The sequence below is a fragment of the Eurypyga helias genome, unplaced genomic scaffold (assembly GCF_000690775.1).
Source record: "Eurypyga helias isolate BGI_N326 unplaced genomic scaffold, ASM69077v1 scaffold29476, whole genome shotgun sequence".
NCBI classification, from domain to species: domain Eukaryota; kingdom Metazoa; phylum Chordata; class Aves; order Eurypygiformes; family Eurypygidae; genus Eurypyga; species Eurypyga helias.
In genome coordinates, this window is record NW_010257687.1 from 5,166 (window position 1) to 19,347 (window position 14,182).

General features: G+C 51.9%; 1 protein-coding gene across 1 annotated transcript in view; it reads left to right on the forward strand.

Annotated features, from left to right (window-relative positions):
• Positions 1-575: 575 nt before the first annotated feature.
• Positions 576-14,182, forward strand: part of MGAT4B (mannosyl (alpha-1,3-)-glycoprotein beta-1,4-N-acetylglucosaminyltransferase, isozyme B) — a gene marked incomplete at its 5' end in the record, with an annotated part of 14,212 nt that continues 605 nt past the window's right edge. The window contains 12 exons of the mRNA XM_010154114.1: positions 576-755; positions 1,420-1,560; positions 2,404-2,537; positions 4,898-4,944; positions 7,514-7,627; positions 8,049-8,124; positions 8,501-8,615; positions 9,364-9,494; positions 11,885-11,992; positions 12,449-12,642; positions 13,017-13,095; positions 13,558-13,642. Coding sequence (XP_010152416.1) covers positions 576-755; positions 1,420-1,560; positions 2,404-2,537; positions 4,898-4,944; positions 7,514-7,627; positions 8,049-8,124; positions 8,501-8,615; positions 9,364-9,494; positions 11,885-11,992; positions 12,449-12,642; positions 13,017-13,095; positions 13,558-13,642 — 1,404 coding nt within the window. The remainder of the gene's footprint in view (positions 756-1,419; positions 1,561-2,403; positions 2,538-4,897; positions 4,945-7,513; positions 7,628-8,048; positions 8,125-8,500; positions 8,616-9,363; positions 9,495-11,884; positions 11,993-12,448; positions 12,643-13,016; positions 13,096-13,557; positions 13,643-14,182) is intronic.

Consider the following 14,182-nt stretch of genomic DNA (forward strand, 5'->3'; position numbering starts at 1 on the left):
CTCAAACGCCCTTCAACGTGTGCTCTTAAAACTGTTTTCTTTGTGTACCATAAGGGAACCAAAGCAAGGAGGAAGCCAATTAAAAATAGTGATATTCCTTGGGCTGGTCGTGGCTGTAACAGGCCATCACTGGTGCTTTCAGTTCTTTTTCACTTGATGCTGCTCACTCCAGCAGTTGCCGCCTCATGTGCTCAGACTTCTGGAGATGCAGAATATTGCTCATAAAACTAATGCCAACAGCTGACTCCCCTTTCCCAAGTACATAGTGAAGAACAACTACCATGCAACTTATTTTTTGCCGCCTGCTTTGGTCACCGAGAACGAGGTCGTATTGCTGTATGACCCAGAAACTCGAGTTATAGAGAAAAACAGAAAGAGCTTTTTTAATTGGAGTTCTGCAACTGAATGTTCCTCTCGCCAACAAAACCACTGTGTGCGTGCTAGACCACAGCTCCCTAAATTCTTGTTTTAGGGATTGTGGAGGTAGAGGAGGTGTAAGTGATGGGCATTGCTTTTGCGACTTGAAACCCTCGAGAGCGTGGAGAAGAAACCTTCTCTCTCTTTCCCATCCTCAGGTGACGTGGTGGACATCTACCAGCGGGAGTTTCTCGCCCTCCGGGACCGACTGCACGCAGCCGAGCAGGAGAGCCTGAAGCGCTCGAAGGAGCTCAACCTGGTCCTGGAGGAGATCAAGAGAGCGATCTCGGAGAAGCAAGCCCTGCGGGATATAAACCGGACCTGGAGCAGCTTATCTGGTGAATAATCAGAGAAGTTGAGGATCTCGGGCTGTTTTGAAGCTGTTGCTAAGGAGGAGGTAGAGGGGTGTGCGTGCCTGCGTGCCGGGCTGCGGACAGGACGCGCTCTTCTCTCCCCAGCGCGAGCAAATTGTGGAGTTCAGGGAGACCTGGGAACTCTTAAGCTCCTGTTCAATTAGAGGTGCATATGCATCATTAAACACCGAGATTTGCCTCTGCCGTGGGTATTTGCCGATTTGCTTGCTTACAAGCTTTTTTTTTTGTTTCTTGCAAGTCATACATGCCATTTTCTATGGCTGTATTGAATCCATATGGAAAATGAGCATCTAAAGAGGGGATGAGGAAGGAGTTAGGTTGGTTGAGCACCCCTCACCAATTTATTTATTCTTTTTTTTTTTTTTAAGTTGCTCGGTTGAAGAAAATTGGATCTCTGCAGAAAGATCCGATTTAACCTTCATTTTAACTTCATTCTCCCCCCTCATTCCCAAATATTTTGGGACTTCTTTAAGGCCCTCATGGCTCCTGCTGGCATGTTAAAGGTTGGCCTGATTCTTTATAACCCAGCAGTAGTCTCGGGTGGCCAGGCTGCTTTGGAAAGGCTTTTCGCCTTGCAGTCTCTTCCTACCTGCCGTTCTTTGCAATTGATTCCCTTTTCCTTTTTAAGACGAAACCAAGTTAAAACTGTGGAATATCACCAACAAGAATGTGCTGCACCTTCCCACCATCTTCCATCATTTGCCACATTTGCTGTCAAAGGAGAACAGTCTGCAGCCAGCCGTGCATGTGGGACAGGGGCGCACTGGAGGTAAATGGGAATTAGTGCAGCTTCTGGTGCTCTTCCTCACCTTGGTGCCTGTCCTTCCCCTTTCCTCCGGGCCTGACTGTGGTACAGATATGAGCAGGACTGGAGGAACGGCTGCATGCATCATGCAAGCTTCCTTGGTATCGTGACACGCGGGGTGGGTAAGCCATGTCACATCTGTCAGTCTGTGAGGGAGTGCTGTCTGTGCTCTGACTGGCACTAAAATGTTCTTGATGCTTCTGCCAGATGTGTTTTGCTGCTTTCCATCTCCAGAGTGCTCTAGACTTTGCCTGGAAGGTGGTCAGATGAAAGCACAGTGTGCAGGGTGCTTCATGGAGACTCTTAACTGATCTTAGGAGACAAATCCCATCTGGAGTAGGACTTTGGGTACTAGACGATTTCCCCCTGCTCCCAAATCCCAACCCAAAGCCAAAGACCTGACTCACCCTCTTAAACTGAGGTGTGTCTGGACATGGGAGGGCTTTGGAGATCTAGGGTGGTCCTGAAGTTGCTGTCCACAGGCTGACAAAGGCCCTAGGAGGGTGTGGGATTTTGAGTGTTTCCTTAGGCATCAGTCTTTCAGGGAGAATAGAGTGAGTCTGTCTGAGTGCCGTGGGTGCCCTGCCAGCCTGGCACACTGGGGTGCTGCTGGTCGGTACTGGGCTGGGGGACAGGAGTTTGCGAACCTGCCTTGGCCCAGGCACCTACCAACCTGCTGATCACTATGGTTTTTAATGATGGAGCGTGGCACCAAACAGGTGAACCACAAGGCAGTCGTGGGAGCGGAGCAAAGTATCTTGTCCCAGCACACCCTCCTCTCTAAAATCTCTCCTTGGCCCTGGGCAGTGTCCATGGTGATGGGAATCCCCAGCGTGAAGCGGGAGGTGCATTCCTACCTCACTGACACCCTCAACTCCCTCATCTCAGAGCTCACTCAGCAGGAGAAGGAGGACTCTGTCATCGTCGTCCTCATTGCTGAGGTAAGACAGAGCTTTCCCTGTTTATCCCGTTTCCCCGTCCCCCTTCCCGCTGCCTGCCAAACCTGGTGCCAAACGGGACGGCTGCCCACCTGGAGGGCTGCTTGCTGGGGCAGATCGGCCCAGCCTTCGGCCGCCGTCCGACCAGGATCCTGAGGTGAGTCCTGCCCAGCATGGAACACCGGTTGGGCAGAGAGGATGTGAGCAGGCAGACGTTAGCAGCTGCCAGTGCAGTATGTGCATTTATCTTTCTGCCCTAAATTGTGATGGCTCTTGCAGGGTACTGCAGTGGTTGTGCCCAAAATGTGCTGGAGCAGCCCCATGGCCAGGTCTAGGGCAGCTCTCAGACCTGCTCCTGAAGCAGCTTCGTTTCTCCATGTACCTGTCAGGCAGCACTAATCCCCTCTTCAAACCCAAGAGCCTGCTGATTTGGGTCTGAGACTAATATGCCTCTTCATACTGGTGTCTGGAGCCCAGAATCAGTTGCTGAATCCAAGGGCTAAAAAGCCTTGATACATTAATCCACACGAGCTGCTTTTATCTATGGGTTTAGATGCTTATTTTTCTCCATGGCTTTCCCCTCAGGATTATTTTCTTGAGCCTGAAGTGCATTTGTCTTAATTTCCAGAAATCCGGTGAGAAAGATAAGCCTCAGTGGCATGTGACTGGGAGCGGAACAAAGATAAATGTCTGGGTTTGCTGCCTGTTTACCCATCATTTGACATTTTGAGTATCATTTGGCTTTCGGGTCTCTGGCTGGTATTTCATACAAGGAGAAGGTGTGCACAGAGGGGTGCAGCCCGAAGTGCCTGGGATGAGGTTTGGTCCTGGCTGTTGTTTCCCTTTGGGCCAGGACAGGTTTGGTGGATGTTTTCACAGCGGGTGAGTTAAAGCAGGAGAGGTTTTAAGCAACTTGACCAAAACCATCTTCTGGTTAGGACGGCAGTAGTATTTTTTTTTTTTCAGCTGGCTTGAAAATAGGGTACATGCTGCGATGGCAGCATCGGACTTTTCCGTGTGTAGCTGTGACAAGGGAAGTGAACAACAAATAAATTAATTCTGATACCATGAAGTGCAGGAGCAGACGTGTCATAGCCCAGTAACAGCGATTGTAGTTGTTGCAGATCACCACCATCGCCATCCTCTTTTGCCGAGCTTGCTCCTGTAGCTACACAACATCCGTGCAGGCGTGAACCGCTGCTGTGCCTGCTCTGCCTCTTCCCAAAATGTTTCTCAGGGTGCCTGCACTTGGCATTGCTCGCTGGGGCTCTTCAGGCAGGGGATGAATAGGAAATAGTGGAGAGGAACCTGGAGCAGATGCTGGGTAATTTGGAGACTCAGGAGAATGAGTGGAGCAACTGAATGTCCTTTTTGGGATGGGGACTTCTCATTTCCGAGTGCCAGCGCTAACCACTGCGGGTGTCAGCCACGGCAGCCGGGCTGCCTGGGGGAGCCAGGGGCTCCTCGGCTGGTGGAGGCGAGCCCTGGGCGAGCTGGCTGGCTCGGCTGTCACCAACCCACCGGGTCAGTGGCAGCTGGGTGCTTGGAGCAGAGCTGACTGTTTGCTCCCAGAGCCAGGAGCATCTTTCCTGCCTTTGTTTTTCCTGTTTCTGTTTTGGCAGTGCTGGGGTAGGAAATCAGTCCAGCACTGAGAGCCTGAGCCCTGTTTGGGAGAGACCTTTTTCCTGTCGAGAAAACCCTCACAAACAGGCCCAGGTTTTACTGCTGGGTCTCCTGCCCTTTGCTCTTGGATTTTGCTTTCCCAGTCACTGTGCAGATGGTTTCTGTCCGGAGCCTGTCCCTGGGTTTGCACTTACCTCGCCTGCAAATACCGGCGTGCAGCACCGCTGACCTTTGCCTCTCGCTGTTACAGGTTGCCAGGCTGACTGTGGGAACAAACTGTTGGTTTAGGAAGAAAAGCATCAAAATGAACCTGAAATGAAACATCCATGCTTATAAATAGACCCCTCTTTTTCACAAAAGGGGTAGAGATCTTTTTCTGCTAGGAATATTGGCTTGGATGAAAGCCAGTGTGTATAGAGGAAAAAGTAAGCAGCCCCTAAGTTAACACCGTGCGCTGGTGCTGGCAGGGTCAGGAGTGCCAGGAGAGCACGTGGAGATGATGTGCAGCATCTTGAGTCCGTTTGGGGTCCTTTTGGTGGCTTTAGTTAACACTGGCCACAAAGGAGGGCTCCTAGGAGACCATCAGGTTGTGGAGGGCGGTTACACTGGCGGAAAGGTGACATGAAGGCGGTACAGGGGTGCTGACAGTACCCCTGGGGTGTGTTGAAGGTGGTTTCTGAGCCATGGGGGGCACAGGCTGAGGGTGAAGGATCTAACACTTGCTTACCTTTTGTTTTCAGACAGATCCACAGTACACAGCCGGAGTGGCAGAAAATATCAAAACCTTGTAAGCACTTTCGCATGAGTACGGCGGTCGGTCTGTGCCTGTAGCGAGGCCAGGGAACGGCTTCATTAAGGAGAAAATACACGCTTTTCTGCTTCCCTTTTGTATTTCTGTTGCTGTTGCTTGGGGTTTTTTTTAGTTCTTAAACTCTGGGCTGCCTTTGCTACTGCCGCTTCCACTTTTCCGCTCGTTCTAAAACGCATCCCATATGTAGCTTCCATTAGGCTGCTTTGTGCTTGCAGTACTTAACACACGTGGTTGTGCCATTTCATTTTGCTCTTTCAGCCCTGTGGCGTGGTGGGGGGAGATGGATTATTTAGATTTCCAGTGATCCTGGCCGTTCCGTGTGGAGTGCAGCCCTCTACCTGCTCTGCCGAGGCAGAGCAACTGGGCACAGTGCTGAGCACACCCAACGCTCCTGCTTTATTTTGCTTTAAAATCCGTGATCCATTTTTCCTCCCGCTCCTGCCTGTTTGTTTTTCCCTTGTTCTAGGCACAGTTGCATTTGTCTCTCATGCTAGCTGCTATTTATGTCCCGGGGTCTTAGTGGCTCTTGCAGCTTTGTCTGTGGCTGTTTAGGCAGAAGCTGGTGATGGATTATTAACCGTGAGCCGGTCCGGGTGTTAACAGCATCAGAGGCTAAAGAAAAAGGTGGTGAGAGAAGAGGCTGTGACTCCCGTCCAGCTCCCGCTGCGTCTTTCCAAAGGATGGCAGCCGCCGTAAGGAGACGCAGAGGGCAGCTCGTCCTCCGGCTGCCCCCGCGTCCCCGAGCCAGTGATGGGATTGGGGCTGGGATGTGCATGGCGAGGGTTGTGTTCCCGACCCGTGCAGAAGAGCTGAAACAGGGCCTTCCATCTTGCTGTGCGGGAGCTGGCAGAGCTGCCCTCCTTCTGCTTTTGCTGGCAGGAGGACGCACTTATCGGGGGATAATGGCCCGATTGTCCGAGGGATCCTGATGAAATTACTGGGCGCTGCTGCAGAGGGTGCTTCTGCATAGAAGGCCTGAAACTTTAATTGACTTAATGATTTGATTTCTCGCCGTCCCCCTCTCCAGTGCCTCCTGCTCCCCCCTCCATTCACTGAAATTATTTTTCATCCAAATTGAATTGGGGTGGTGTGGGGCCAGGGCGGGCTGAGGTCATATCCACCAGGGAGAAAGCCGTTGCTGCCTCGGGATGGGTTTTATCAGCTCGAGAAGCTCCTGTTTCGCTGCTGCCCGTGGAAGGGAAGGTCTGAAAATGTTAGCTGAAGATCTTGCCAGTCCCAAGGAGGGAATAAGGATGGGAAAAATAAGTGAGAAGTTTTTGGCATTCCCGCTGCTTTGTATCCCTCTGCCCCATCCCCGTGCTCCAGGCTCTGCACAAACAAAGGAAATCAGCCTTGCACCAAATGTTCTCAGCAAGGGCAGTGTAAAAATAACTGGTTTTCCCGCTTATCTCTCACAGTTACAGCAATCTCAGGGTATTGCTTGCAAGGCTGTTGTAGGTACATATTTTTCAGATGGGTGACTTCTTTTTTTCCTCTTTGAGTTGGGCTCTTTAAAGGGTTCTGAACTGCATTATAGGGAAAATAGATGCTGATTTTATCAGCGTCAGAGAACTAGGTAGAATTCCTGCAAAATCCTAACTACAGCACAGCAGTGTTTTAAGTAACTTATCAGAAATGCATAACATAATCTCTGCAAAATGGCTCTTAATTACTGATGCATTTGGAAAATCTCTAAATGCCAGTAACGCCAGCAAGCCCTTTCCTTGGTGTGCCAGTCTGCAGGTCAGGTTTAATGCTGTAGAGAGTACATGGTGCTGATGGCTGGTCTTTAAACCTGCCCTGTGGGTTTTTTTAGAAGTGCGGTAAATATCGAGCAGCACCTTTTGGGACAAGCTGTGGGATGTTTGGGCGGAAGTGAATCCGGCTGTTTCTTCAGTGTTTCCACTTTTCTTGTCCCCTGGTCCTTTATCTCAGCTGTCCTGGATGTCCCCATAGACCATAAGATGTCTGTGTGCCCGTGTTTAAAGCACGTGCTGAGGCTCTGCCACCTCCGAGGCAGTGCCACTCCTCTGCGAACCGTAGTGAGCATCCTTCCAGTGGTCCCCTGCTTTCTCTACAAACCAGCTTTATACGACTGCAGAGAACAGAGGCTAGACACCAAGTAATTAGGGGGATTGGGAAAAATAGTTTAGCTTCTCCTACGGTGGCGAGAATAATTTTCGCCTGCTGATATTTGGGGCAGCACTGATGGGTCACCTGCAAAGCAGCTGTGTGCCATCAGCCTGGCTTGTCATCAGCAGTCAGCGTGTGCGTGTGAGAGGGAGGAGGGATGCTGAGGGGGGAGCACACAAACGTGGGGCTATTAGAGAAAGTGGGAGGGAGAGAGCAGCTTTAAAACTCATCAACAGTCCCTACTGCTGTCCTTTGGTGAGGCCTGGAAGTGCACTAGCTGCTGGGGAAGTTTTCTCTTAGAGGCTCTATTTTTTTGTTTGGTACTGCAGCTCGGTGTTTACCCAGTGATTTGGTTTATGAAATGGTGTGTCAGACATGGAGGTATCTGTTTACCACTGCTTTTCTCCCTCAGATTCCCCAAGGAAATACACTCAGGTCTCCTGGAGGTAATTTCCCCATCTCCGCACTTCTATCCTGATTTCTCCCACCTACGAGAATCCTTTGGGGACCCCAAGGAAAGAGTCAGGTAAGAAGCAATGAGCTTAAAAACAAGCAAGCCTTGAATTAAATGACTGCAGCATCTCTCCCCCTGACTCCAGCAGGGAAATCTCTTCTGCAGGGCCAGGCAAAGCCCTTAAACTTGCTTTATCCAAGAGCTGGAAGGACATGGGGAGAAGGGGTGTATGAACTGGCACCAGCTTTTCAGGGCTTGCCTTGTGCTGTGGTGTTTCCATCACCAAGCGAGGGGAGTCCTTGTCACCCAGATGATGTTCATTTTGGAAGTCCTTGAGTTTTTCAGTAACTCTTAGCTGACCAGTTTGAGACCAAAAGGGAGAGGCCATATGCCATCCTGTCCCCCAAGACCTTCCCAGCTTAAACCTCGGCTCCCTCGAGCAGCCCGGCATTCCGGGAGAGACCAGCACTCCCAACCTGTTTGTCTCTTGCAGGTGGAGGACAAAGCAGAACCTTGACTATTGCTTTTTAATGATGTACGCCCAGTCCAAAGGCATATATTACGTGCAGGTGGGTCTGGTGCTGGGGTTGGAGGGTTGTTGGGTGTACCTGCCAGTTCAATGTGGCTCGTGTCCAGCTGAGAGAGGGCAAAAAGTGGGTCCGGGTGTGCGATGTGGCCGAGTGCAGCAGGTTTTAACCAGGTAGGTTCAAAAGCTGGGTTTCTAAGATGCTGTAGACTTGAAGACCTCTCCCCTGGGAGGGCAGGAATCCTTGTTTCATTTACCTGTTAGCTTGGATGAGGAAAAAACTGCTTGGAGCATCTTCCAAAATAAACTAGGTCTGTGCCAAAGCTTTCCTCTGGTCTACACTGTGATTGCTCTGCACAGAGGGGATCTTACTGGAGCCTGGATGGGTCATTGGCACTGAATGCCCTTCCCTCTTGCAGCTGGAGGATGATATTGTGGCCAAACCAAACTATCTCAGCACGATGAAGAACTTCGCCTTGCAGCAGCCCTCCGAGGAGTGGATGATCCTGGAGTTTTCTCAGCTGGGGTTTATCGGTAACGTTCTCCCCCGCTCACCGGCAGACACGGGCACCAGTGCCTGCTGGTTCTTGCAAGCATTTAATGCTCTTGGTCCAACGACTTGTCCCCACGAGGTGGTAAAATACTTGTACTTGATCCCTCCCTATTTTTGCAGTGACCCTTGTGTTTGCACAGGGGAGAAAGATCCTCACAGCTGGTACTGCTGATACTCACTTTTAATAAAAATAAACCTGGTCAGTGGCCCAGCAGACAGCCAGACAGCTTGGATGTGACCAGTAGCTTTTAGGTTGGATGGGATCTGGAGTTGCCTAACAGTATGCAAAAGGAAGTTTACATCAGCACAGAACTATTTTGGGAACGGCAGGACGTGGTTGCAGTAGCAGCTTGATCTGTTATTTTGGATACTGGTTTGACTGGCTTAAAACTTGTAGTTTTTGGGGCAGGAAATGGTCTGTCCTGCAGCTGGCTGAATGTTTTTCATCCTTATTTTTCCCTGCTGAATGGAAGAGTTTTAGACCTTTTGATGCTGTTGTGACCTGTGAGACCCTAATGCTTTTTAATTCTGTGGTGCCTATTAAATCCGGAACTGTATGGGCAGTGCCAGCTCTACTGGTACATAAACCAGAGCTACATGCTATTTCCTTTACATGGAGAGATGGACACATCCAACCTCTGCAGCCCTGTCTCCCAAATTTTTTCTTCCCAGCTCTGATTTGTGACCATTTCATACCATAGCTGATCTGTCTCTTTCTTTGTGCTGTAGGAAAAATGTTCAAGTCTCTTGATCTAAGCTTGATCGTGGAGTTCATCCTGATGTTCTATAAGGACAAACCCATTGACTGGCTGCTGGACCACATCCTTTGGGTGAAAGTCTGCAACCCCGAGAAAGACGCAGTACGTAGACAACCTCAGTTGAAGGGGAACCTTCTCTTGTGCGTGGGCAAACGTATGCTCGGTCTGTGTCTCCAGAGGATCTTTTCTGTGAGCTCTGATGCTAACTGACTGTGCACCGTGCTGTTCCGTCCCTGTGGAGCATGCTGCGGGGCATCCTTGTGGGTTGTGTAAGCAAAGACCTGGGAGTTCAGGCTTTTGTAGCTGTCAGAAAAGGCATTATTTCTGCATCTAAGCACTAGCAGGGTATTCTTCCTGCAGTCCTCGAGGAGAGTAGCTGTACCCTATTCTTCTGTGTTGTTTTTCAATACAGCATGCTTCTCTCCCTGAAACTGTTCCCTGCTCGCTGACTATAACCCCAGAATAACCCTTTGGCTCTGGGCTCGTGTGCCGTACCCGCCTGGAGCAGGCTGCCCAGAGAGCTCACCCCAGCTGACCCCCAAACAAACCCGCCGTGAATAGTGTGCCAGAATGAAGCCAGAGCACGCCAAGCTCTTGTCGAGGCTTCTAGGAGGTGTTGGAGAGGTGAAACGGGATCTATATTCACGCTGCCGTCTCGTTTGCACGGCTGTGTCTGCATGAAGCCTTGCCGACAGCAGCCCAGCAGCCCCGTGCCCTGCAGAGGTTGTGTTTGAACTCCCATCAGCGGCAGCAGCGAGGGGGTAAAGCGAGTGGGAAGGGCAGAGGAGGAGCGAGTGTGACAGTAAATGTAAGATGAGCTCACCACCAGATACCCTCCTGTCTCCTCTCCGCACATACTGTATTTACTCATCGGCTCCTTCGCCCTCCTCCCCCGGCAGAGAAGGGGCAGCGGAGTCCCCGTGCTGCGCTCCAAGCCAGTTGCTTAGGATGGACCTCATGGCTGCAACTGGTTTGTGGCGACAAATGCTACAGCAAGTGGTCACTCTGGGGAGAAATACTATATTTATGTGTTGGAGGAACAGGTCAGCCTCAGGGCCCTGCAGAATCAGGGCAAGGATGTGGTTTAATTTGGCCTGATCCCTGGCAGAGGCCGTGCTGTCGGCTCCAGCCCGTGTACCGCAGGACCAGTCTCAGGTGATGTCCATCGTGTCCTCCTGGCCCTTCAGCCCATGGGCTCAGGTGCGACAGAGCAGTCCCCAAGGCTGTCGGCAGCCCAGGGCGAGGCTGGGGTGCTGGGATGGAGCTGGGAACGATGCTGGGGGCTGTGCCAATTCAGATCGGCTTGAGCATTGATGAAATGCAGAGTCCCCTGCCCGGGATCTTCCTCTCCTTAGTTCATCTTCTCCTACCTGTCAGAGCCAAGGTTTTCCCAGGGGAAACTGCAAACCTCTTCAATGTGTTACCTTTTTAAAAATTAACCTACTTTCCGTGTGGATTTCTGGCTCCTTTCCCCCACTGTTTGCATGATTAACTCTGCCCAGCGCCTTTTCAAACAGGCCTTTCCCTTGGAAATCCCACTGTGCAGAATCAAATTGGGAGCGGGGAGGATTTGTCTTTTTGATTGAAAGTTTGTTTGACCTGAGCTTTTGGGAAGTGCTTTGCCTGCTCTGGATATATCCTGCTTTTTTCTTTTTTAACTAATTTTAGATTTTCCTGGGGTAGGGCTGTGTGAAAGGATGACCTTGTTACCACCAACTGAGCCATTGCCCCTCCTGGCTTGACTGAGACGACGTTGCTTTCAGCAAATGCTTCTTTAGCAGAAGGGAAAAAGGGGAGAAAGAGAAATGGGGAGCTGCTGCAGCTCCCTCTGCTCCCCTTCCTCCTCCGCTCCCCATCCAGAGGTCAGAGCTGATGGGATTGCGGCTGGGGTTGCTGGTAATGAGAAGGGTCTCTCCCATTAGCACGGCTAGTTTTAATTTTCTAATGTAACGTGGGCTGGATTAGGGGATTATCTCCTCTGCAGCTCGCAGGGGTCACGCCTGGAATTCCCCAGCTCCCAGCTGGGTGACGGTGGCCCGTGCGGGCAGCCCATCGCAGGGGCTCGGTTGCTCTTGGGTTGTGAGAGCAGGGGGTGGTAGGGGTGTGCGTGTGTTTCTTTTCTTGGAAAAAGCAAAATTTGGAAAACAAACGCCCTCTCCCTCCAGTTTTTAACCCTGTGTTTTTGTCCTGTTCCCCCAAGCTCAGAGAAAAGGACTGGTTTTAAGATGTGAGTTCTCTTCTTGCTGTGCTTGGCACGGGGACGTCTGACGCAAACCTGGGCACCCTGGCTGCCCCGCACAGCCTTGGGGGTGGCCGGCCAGGAGTCACAGTTGCGTTCTTCTTGCCAAAGTAAAGCCAAAATAACACAGAAGGGCACAGAGAAGGAGGGGCAGGGGTGTTTTTCACTCCCCGTGCCCCTGCCCTCCCTCTCGTGGGGCTCCGCTGACCGTGGAGGTTTAAGCATGGGGCACTGCGGGGTTGTCTCGTTGCAGAAACACTGCGACAGGCAGAAGGCAAACCTGAGGATCCGCTTCAAGCCCTCGCTCTTCCAGCACGTGGGCACCCACTCCTCCTTGGCTGGGAAGATACAGAAGCTGAAGGTGGGTACCAGCTGCCTGTCCAAGCCACAGATGGCCTTTTGGCCAGGCCTGGCCTGCAGGCACCTGGGAATGGGCTGCTTTTGGGGTGGGGACATCAGTGACTGCAGCCGGTGGGACGGTGGCAGCTGGATTTCTGTGCAGTGGTTGTGTTTGTTCTGAATGACAGTGAGTTCTTGTAGATTCTACTGCTCAGCCTGGCAGTGACGCGTACCAGTGGTCGCTGCAAGCTTTAGTCCTGGCCACCCATCCTGAGTGCCGAGCCACGGTCTGAGCAAGCGATTCCGAAGCATCTACTGAAAAACCCTGGAGAAATGATTCCTGGGTTGAGCTGACCTCCCTCCCACCCCTATTCCTGGGATTGCTGATAGGCAAACGAGAGCTTGCTGGGACCCCTGTCCCTCGCAGGCGAGAGCAGCTCACGATCCTTTTCCGCCCTTTTGCTTTGCGCCCATCAAGGACAAGGACTTTGGCAAGCAGGCCCTGCGGAAGGAGCACGTCAACCCGCCCGCGGAGGTGAGCACCAGCCTGAAGACCTACCAGCACTTCACCCTGGAGAAGGCGTACCTGCGGGAGGACTTCTTCTGGGCCTTCACTCCCACCGCCGGAGACTTCATCAGATTCCGATTCTTCAAACCGCTCCGCGTTGAAAGGCCAGTGCCTGGGGGTTCGGGCGTGGGGGCAGCCTGGAGCACGCAGAGACACTTTCCGTTTGCTCATCTGGCTCAGGTTCAATTTCTTGCCCATCTGCTTGGATGCCCAGAGGAGGGAGCAGTGTCCTTCCATGGGGAGGATAACTTGACCCTTTTTTTTGGTGGGTTTGCCAGAGCCCTTTGCTTTCCTGAGCTTGTGAGCAATCCACGCGTTAGCTTATCTGCCGCAGGAGGTCTCTTTCCAAACCACGTGCCTGTCGGCTTTTTGGGAAGGTGACTATTAGGTTGGGCTGTTGGATGGTTCAGCTGGGGTGAAAGCCATCGTGTCCCCTGTCACTCAGTGTGGTTTTCCATGGCTTTGGTGTCTGTCACAGGTTCTTCTTCCGCAGCGGGAACATCGAGCACCCAGAAGACAAACTCTTCAATACGACTGTGGAGGTTTTGCCATTTGACGTAAGTGTTTTACTGGGAATTGAGCTGGGGGTGGAGTGGGAAGCAAAAGAGGTTTGAGAAGGGAACTGTTTAAAGGTGTCAGGAAAATCTGTGCAAGGCTCAAGTGCCTTTGAGAGGTGCTGGCTGGGAGCCAGGGGGTCACGCCTGGTGTGGTGCCACGTGGAGAGTGGGAATGCTGTGCTGAGCAGTCACTGTGGGAGCCATCCCTGCCTGCAGAGGGGATGCTGAGATGGAGGGGACAATTCCAGAGGAGGGGACGGAGCCAGGATGGTGCAGTGGAAGTAGCAGCATGAGGGCAGTGAATGTCGTCTTGTTTTGGGGCGTGGGGCTCGGGGTGCCAGGCAGGGGAGACAAGGTGCCATGGGCTGCTGGCGAGGGCAGCAGCAGGCTTGCTGCTCTTGCCTGGGGCTTTTGGGTGTCTCTTGCCACTGGCCTTGCCCAAAGCTCCTCTCCTTCCCACAGAGCCTGCAGTCGGACAAGGAAGCCTTGGAAGAGGGACGAGGCGCAGTCAAATACCGCAGGACGCCGGATGGCTACATCCAGATAGGTACAGCAGGGTGCGGGGGGGCGAACTGCCCGACGGGTTTGATAACACAGCCCATATCCTCACCTTCAACTGAGTCAAGACCCTTAGTGCTATGTCTTTGGCAAAGAGTAATTTCTGCTTGCCAGGAGCCAGGTTGGAACAGGATTTAATTGTCACTGTCTCCTCTCCTCCACTGCGCTCCCTCCCCTCCTAGACTAAGGGTCCACGTTGGGTAGTTTTCACTCCGACGTTTCTGCCTGTCTGCTCAGAGCTGGGACCAAATTATTTAGCTTAACCTGGTGTTCAGAACCTCCACTGTGGGTGATGTCACTCTGCTCTACCGCCGTCTCGGCACTCACACCACTCGCAGCTTGGACTTTTGTCTCCTGCCACCTGAGCTTGTTTTAGTGCTTGTCCTGCCCTCGGACGAGCGAGCAATTGCGGCCTACGGGGACCCACTGGTGTGTGATAAAGCCCTGGTGTCCCTGCTAAGGCTTCTTTCTTTTTTAAATAGACAAATAAAAGAAAAATTCCCTGGCATGTGTAGCTTTTTGCCGTTTC